Below are 7,512 nucleotides of genomic sequence, written 5' to 3' on the forward strand. Positions count from 1 at the left end.
CGCGCACGCTGCATCAATTCTGCATCCATGGGCTTCACCCCATCCCCAGCACCCGCCTGCGGCTGTAAAGCAGCATCGCTCGGGGCAGGGCTGGTCCAGAGCTCACTCAGGGCATCGGAGGGAGAGGGGAGCCCGATCGAACCTCCCCGATGCTCTGGTTAAAATGCAGAAGTGGTGCTGGTTTTAGTCCTGCCCAGTGACTAAGGAAATGCTCGGTCAGGCTCTGACTGAGATACTGCAGCTCCTCACATGCCTAGAATTCCACATGGCCCTGCAAAAGAAAGAAATTATTAGAGTATCAAACACTAATAATTAAAAAAGCAGCACAACCATCTGTAAAACATTAATAATAAAAAAATAAATAACAATAAAAACCCCAAACACCACAACCCTTCTGCTAAAGGGGGGAGGAGGAGGCTCAAGCTTACAACTCTAGCACGTTTTATTTTGTGTAAATTTATAAAGACAACAATCCTAGTCACGATTGTCACATTGTACAGCACATACCAATACAGTTGCAAACAGAACTCCACGCAAAACTAAGCGCTAACAGTAGCTTGAATCACTCTTCCTGCGATTGTCGTATCTAGACTAACAGTATTACACTAACACTGAAGAAAAAATAGTTCACTATAAAACAGTGATAGAACGTTTTTATAAAATATATTCCATTCCAATAGCTTTTCTACATACTGTATACTATAAAACTCTCCCACAAAAATTAGTGTCTTTAAATATACATATTTAATCTGAACTGCACCAAGATTAAAAACAATTAAAAATATCAATGATTTTTTTTTTTTTTTACATTAACTTCACAGTATTTTTTTGTAGTAGAAGACAAATCCAGTGTTTAAAATGCAGAGCAGGACTGTTCCCTACAGAAACAGTAACTGCCCCACAGTGAAATAGTTTATGAAGAGACAAGCATAAGTGTGCCATGTTTTTAGTACTTCTCTGAAGAGTCATGAACCATTTTGAAAACATGCTCCGAGCTATTGCAACTTAAAAATAAGAGACACACACAGAGAGATAGCCAAAAAAAGTCACCTTAAGAACAAAAATAAGTGCAAACATTTTTTTACTTTAGAAATTCAAGCTATGAGGAGTGGGAACACAAATACCAGACTATGAGAACAGCGTGTTCATGATGTAGTCAAGAACAAGAAAGTCTTTTTTTTTTTTCCTTTTTTTTAAAAAAAAACTTTTGCCCCATATTCACTGCAGTACAGAGCATGCTCATAGCATCAGTTTAATGAATTATTTCTATACTAAGATCAGACACAAACTTGTTTCAACTTCTCCCTGCTCCATACACTAATGATGTTCTTATGGCACATCCTATTTTATGATCTTCTAAAAAATAATAAAAAAAGAAACAGTAATTGAAGACTGAAATGCAAAAAAGTGTCACAAAAAATGCAAAATTAAGATTACCAGCTTCAGTAATGCTGACTCTACATTAAGCTCTTTACATGTTGTTCAACATGCAAAACCCATTGTTATAAAATTTAAAGTGAAGTGTAAATTAACTAGTTTTGAAATAGATTAACAGTAATAATTCCACTTCAAAAAAAATCTAATAAATACTATATCAAGTATCTTCAGGAGAAAAAAAATAACTTAATTTTAGTAGAAAGAAAAATAACTTAATTTTAGTAGATTTTGTTCAGTGCTATTTCCAATCACAGCAAAAAGGAGAAAAAAAAAAAGAGAGAGAAAAAAACTGATTAAGTAGAATAAGACCACAGTACCAAAGCCACTTATGTTCAAGATACAGTACTCTCCCACAACTTTCATATGTAACAGGTTCAGCAAAAATATTTTACAGTCAAGAAATGAGACTGCAAACAAAACCCAAAACTATAAATAGAAGCAAAATTTCACATTACATGTACATTCATAGTTTAAGAGATGAATAATAAGAGGAGGCTGTAACAAGTATATCCTGATTTTCTTTAAAAGAGGAAGTACTTATTTTTTAAAAAATAAAAATAAAAAAAAGAAATCAATCCCATATTATTTATGTAGGTAGTGCTCAGTTTTTGGACCAGAGGGGGAAGGCATCGGGAATTTTTTTCTTCATAAGATGAAATACAGTATTTTAAGCACAACTTTTAAAAATAATCTAACTCAGTGCTTCAAATTAATTTTAAAATAAATGCTTAAGTTCCACAAAACAACTCCAGGAGTGTCAGGAAAGCTGGTGAAGCAACACTAACGCAGCAGAACGACATTCAAAACCCTCAGATATTATTATTATTATATTTCAGTCGCTTGTACATGTACCTTGAATGGATTATTTGACTGGAAGGGAATAATCTGATATTTACCGACATGCACAGACCAAAGGATGCTCTATTAGGCGAGTAATTGAGTTATTTGGAGTAAAACTGGTAATAGTTACAGGCAGCCTCAGTTTACAAACAAACTTAAAAAAAAAAAAAAAACACCACACCAAAAATACCCCAGACCCCTCCCCTGAACAAGTGGGAGACATGGGGAAAAAAGTTGGGCCACGTTTTCCCTCCAGCAGTTTATCTTCACGCTGCCCCTTCGAAACCCTGGCGATTGCACAGAACCTGGCCCAGAGGGAATCACCAACTTCATAAAAAATAAAATAAAATACAATTCCAAGCTGCTGATTTTAGCTTAGCAGCAAACTTTTTGGACAAGATAGCAGGGCATCTCCTAACACATGTGGTACGAGTTACCTTGAACTGAGACACCCCAGGAGCCCGATATCGAGAGGGTTATTTAGCTGCTTTAGGGTTGCTGTCCCTCCCTGCCAAGGGGGAGAGATCAGCCCCTGGGTGTCGATATGGGAATGAAAATATTCGCGTATCATATAATTTTTTCATACACCCTAGCGCGCATCCTTCAACATTTCGGGAGTGAATACGCCGCAGACAGAAAGAGTTTTTCCATCCACGTTTTATGCTCAAAAGCAGCTTTTCAGTAGGTCAGCCCAGGGAAGAGGATGGGTGGAAGGGGAAAATTTGAGTCAAGTCCTGAGGCAAAAACTTCTCATTCGGATTTTAGGATCAATTGCAGAACTATTCTAATACAATAAAGAGAATAAAAAGTGACCAGTACCAAAGATGCAGCCAGGAATCCTCAACCCCCTTTATAATTTGGGCCAATTTCAGGTCTCGTCTAGCTCTGTAACCTAAGAGTACATCTGCACACTCTGCGATATGCGGACAAGTTTCTCTACACTGAAATGTATTTAAATCATAGTTCATCTCTTTGGATGTTTCTATGCAACACACAGAGAGTATTAGGGGAGCTTAACGGAATCCAAATTTTTCTCCGGAATTTGCTGATAATCTTTTTTTCAAACTAAAAAAAAAAAAAAAAACCCAAGAAAAAAAACCCAACAAAAACCCCAAAAAACCCTGACCACGAGGCAAGTACTTCCAGCATGAAAACAGATGCTAAATCATTGCAGAATTACTTAGATCATTTCACATTAATAATGTAACATGGGTGCGCAAGAGAAGACCTAAAGAACAGTGCTGGGAAGGGCGGGTGGCAGGGAAGGGGGGAGATGGAGAGGTGGAAGGATTGCATTAAAAGGCCTCTGGAGTGTATACCTCTGCATCTTTTAAAGATCATATACCTGAAGTGAGTATCACCAAAATAAAACAAAGGAAGGGAGGAAAAAAAAAAAAATTAAAATTCAGATGCTGCCTTTTTTTTCCTGTTTTGTTTTAAATGGGCGGAGGGGGAAAAAAAAAAATTAAAAAATAAAATCGCACTTCTCAAACAACCAAGGACTTTACAAGGCCACAATGAAATTTGCGGATATGTCTGTACAAATCCCCCGACTGCGTGAACCGTCTCTCGCACCACTTGCACCCGTGGGGCTTCTCCCTGGTGTGCACCACCGCGTGGCGGCTGAGGTTGTGGGAATACTGGAAGCTCTTTCCGCACTGGCCGCAGGTGTAGGGCTTCTCCCCCGAGTGAGTCCTCTCGTGCCTCTTTAAGGTGTACATGCAAGAAAAAGTCTTTCCGCAGAGGGTACAAGTGGGGACGGACCCGTCAGGGGACAGGCGGGTCCGGGAGCCGTCCTTGTCGCGAAAGTGGGAGCTCAGGTGGAGCTGAAGGATGTGCGGGCTCGGGAACACCTTGCTGCACAGGGGGCAAATGCAGATATGCCCGGGAGGCACGAGGACGCCGGAGGAGGAGATGTCCGACGAATCCATGTCGTCCTCGCTCTCGTCTCGCTCGTGGTCTAGATCCTCCTCTCGGGCATGAGAGCTGCCATTCCCCGCAAACATGTGTCCTAACCCTGTCACTAGGCTTTTGGCTGAATTCCCAAAATGCTGACTCTCCGGACTCCTGGCTTCGCCGTCCTCCTGATCTGACAGCAAGTCTTGTTCATCTTTAACAAGTGGCTCGGTACCCTGCTGCTGGCTGTCGGAAGCCAGCTGTCCAAAGACATAGGAGGGGTGTAAGGAATCTCTCCCCGGCACGGGCTTGAAAGACAAATCCAGCGCGCAGTCCACATCACTCGAAGCCAGGGGATGGTTAACAGACCTTTGGGACAAAGGTCCCGTGGAACTATTGACATTAGCCTTTGTTTTTCCAGCTGCTGCGGCGCACGGTTCTGCCTCTGTCGGCACAGAGCTGACACTTATATGATCAGAGGACCAGGCGGGGTGACTGCTGACCTTTTCTTTGCCTGCTGCTCTCTCGTATTCTGCAACGCTGAATTTTTGTTTGTTTCCTGGGTCAAACTCGTGGACCAGGGGCACTCCGGCGTCTAGAAAATGCTCCGCTTTCTCCAAACTAGCCGCCTCATCATTAATCTTCTCTTCCGAACACAATTCTTTATCTTTCAACTTGCCCTTGCAGACTTTCACAATGTCATACATGTGAAGGTAGCTAGCCGCAGCCAGCACATCTTCGACCGGGAGACTGTTGAATTCCAGCTTTCCCTCGTACATGAATTCGAGCAGCAGGCTGAAGGCAGGGGCTGTGACAATGTCACTGTTCAGATGCACAATATCCCTTTTGTCTAACTGGTCCCTGTAGAAAAGATGGAAGTACATACTGCAAGAGGCAAGAACGGCTCTGTGAGCTCTGAATTGAGCTTCTCCAACTAAAACAGTACAGTCACACAGGAAGCCCTGGTGACGCTGCTGACTCAGACACTGCAGCAACTGGCGGCTATGGTCTGGAAACTCCATTCTTCCTTCATAACCTGTTCAAAACAGGAAAAACTTGAATGCTACTGTAAACCAAAGCCTCCTAGCAGCTGTAACAAACAGATCGGCTTTTTGGTAACACAAGCCAAAGAAACAGCCTTGGAGATAACGTTTACTGTTAATTGTCTGTAATAGTTTTATTAAGGGGGGGGGGGGGGCGTGGAGAAAAAAAAAACCCCAACACAACATGCTTCTCATCCTTTCGCACCTGCTCCGAACAGGAAAAACTTGATTGTAAGTAAACAAAAGCTAGTAAAGCAGCAGCCCCTCCAACCTTTGTTTCTCTCACTAAGCACTTTAATAAAATTAAGAGGAGGAAAGCACACACACACGGGGGGGGGGGGGGGGGGGGAGAAAAAAAGCATAAACTCCCAGGCTGTCTTCCCAGCAACGCTAACTTGGGGCATCTTTTAATAAAGCACATTACCCACGTCACGCACATACACACACGCACATTTAAACTTTATCCCCAGTCGTTATGCACCGAATCACAACAAAACAGCAGCGGCGGGCGCTGGGGAAGAGCCGTTTTTTTTTTGCAGGGAGGGAGCAGGGCGGGGAGAAGCGGCCCCGGCCCCGGCATGCGGAAAGGGGCGGAGGAGAAGGGGGGTGTCGGGGGGGGGGAGAAATAAAAGGGAAAAAGTTTCCCTCGAAGTTATTAAGAGCCGAGGAGGGAAATAAGCGGCGTGAGGCCGGCGGGAGGGCAGGGCTGAGGCTGCAGCCGGCTACCTGCGGCGGCCGGGCGCTTACCTTCCCGCGGGGCGCGGCGGAGCCGGCCGCGGGCGCGGAGCCGGGCGGGCAGGAGGGAGCGCGGGCGCGGGTGCGAGTGCGAGCGAGGCGCGGCGGGAGGGAACGGGGAGGGGGGGGGGGAGAGAGAGGCAGGCGGGAGGGAGGGAGGGAGGGAAGGAGGAGTGCTCGGTTTGCTAATTACACCGCAAGCTGGAGAGTCAGCTGCTCTGACTTCACTGCGATGGAAATGCTACCTCCAGCTGTGCGCCTTTTAATGCCATATGTTACTCCAAATCTCGCTACCAGCCAACCACAGCTTGCTGCCTTTTAAAGTTCCAGCAGCCCCATTTATAGCCCGCGATTAAATCCCACAAACTTGCCCCGAGCCCGCCTTCCCCCCCCCCCTTTTCCATACTCCCCCCCCACCCCACCCCGGCTCCCACCTTCCGCCGCAAAGTTGCTCCCCGCAGCCCGCCGCGGTGACCTTCGCCGGCGCCCGGCTCCGCGCTGCGCGGGGGGGAGGGAACGGGAATGGGGGGGAGCACCGCGGAGCCGCTTTTCAGATCCCCCCCCCCCCCACCCCACCCCGCCGCCCTTTGCAGCCGCGTTCCCCAACTTTGCGGGGAGGACTTTCCCTCGGCGGGGGTGGGTTTCGCCCTCTCTCCCTCCCTCCCGGCCGAGCTCCAGCGCCTCACTCACCGGCGTGCGACGGCGGGGCTGGGCGTCCGCATGTGCGCGGCGGTGCGCGGCGCTCCGCGGGTGCGGCGCGGGGCCGGCGGCGCGGCGGTGTTGTGGAGCAGGTTGTTAGCCGGCCGCTCTCGCGATACTTTCCCTCCGAGCCGCGGGTGCGTGTGAGTGCGTGTGTGCGAGTGTGTGTGTGCGTGTGTGTCCCCGTCTGGTGCACACAATAGCCCCCGCCGCCCCGGCCAGCCCCGCCGGCGGCGGCCGGTGTGCGCTGCCGGCTGCGCCCTCCCCCCCTCTCCTCCTTCTCCTCCTCCCCTTCCTCCTCCTCCTCCTCCTCCTCCTCCCCTCCCGGCCGCTGCATTGGCAGCGCGGCCGTCCCGCTCCCAACTCCGCTGCGCCGCCGCGCAGAGGGCGCGCACGCCCGCCCGCTGCAGCCCGACGTGCCGGCGGGGAGCGGGGCCGGCTCCGCGCCCGCGGAAGGGGGGGGGGGGGGGAGAAGCGCGGCGGCGGGAGTTGCGCGGCGGCGGGAGTTTGCCCCGCGGCGGGGATGGGGCGAGGAGAGGCGAGGCGCTCCCCCGGATTTTATCTTTTAGTTGCGCGTCAGCGGATAAATACCAGATGCCTACGGATTTTTTTTTTTTTTTTCTTCAAGATGACCTTTTCGATAGTTGATTTGAATTTTAAATTTTAATTAGCCGTAATCCCGTCAGAAGTGAGCGCCGGCAAGAGGGAGACAGCGCGGAAGCCCGGGGCCCGGCCGCCGTTCCCAGCGCAGCGCCCCGGGGGGGGGGGCAGACCCGGCTGCCCCCGAAATTCGACACAAAACTCCGGCCCCCGGAGCCCCCCGGTGCCCCCGGAGCCCCCCCCGGTGCCTCCCCGAGCCCCG

General features: G+C 48.5%; 1 protein-coding gene across 2 annotated transcripts; it reads right to left on the reverse strand.

Moving 5' to 3' along the window:
* Nucleotides 1-381: 381 nt before the first annotated feature.
* ZBTB42 (zinc finger and BTB domain containing 42) lies at nt 382-7,294 on the reverse strand. 2 transcript variants are annotated; one of them, XM_075029700.1, is made up of 2 exons: nt 6,642-7,294; nt 382-5,209 (listed from the first exon to the last, which is right to left on the reverse strand). In XM_075029700.1, exons 1-2 carry the CDS (start codon nt 6,985-6,987, stop codon nt 3,765-3,767), a joined length of 1,791 nt encoding a protein of 596 aa, XP_074885801.1. In that variant the 5' UTR covers nt 6,988-7,294; the 3' UTR covers nt 382-3,764. The 2 variants fall into 2 exon arrangements, with proteins under 2 accessions (XP_074885801.1, XP_074885802.1); XM_075029701.1 differs by lacking the exon at nt 6,642-7,294 and adding an exon at nt 5,964-6,007.
* Between the last annotated feature and the right edge of the window lie 218 nt (nt 7,295-7,512).

This window comes from Buteo buteo, chromosome 6, assembly GCF_964188355.1.
Source record: "Buteo buteo chromosome 6, bButBut1.hap1.1, whole genome shotgun sequence".
NCBI classification, from domain to species: domain Eukaryota; kingdom Metazoa; phylum Chordata; class Aves; order Accipitriformes; family Accipitridae; genus Buteo; species Buteo buteo.

Coding starts and splice junctions, on each gene's coding strand:
- ZBTB42 (XM_075029700.1), bottom strand. CDS start 6,987: ATGCAGCGGCCGGGAGGGGAGGAGGAGGAGGAGGAGGAGGAGGAAGGG. Junction 5,210..6,641: donor AGCCCCGCCGTCGCACGCCG/GTGAGTGAGGCG, acceptor TGTTTTGAACAG/GTTATGAAGGAAGAATGGAG.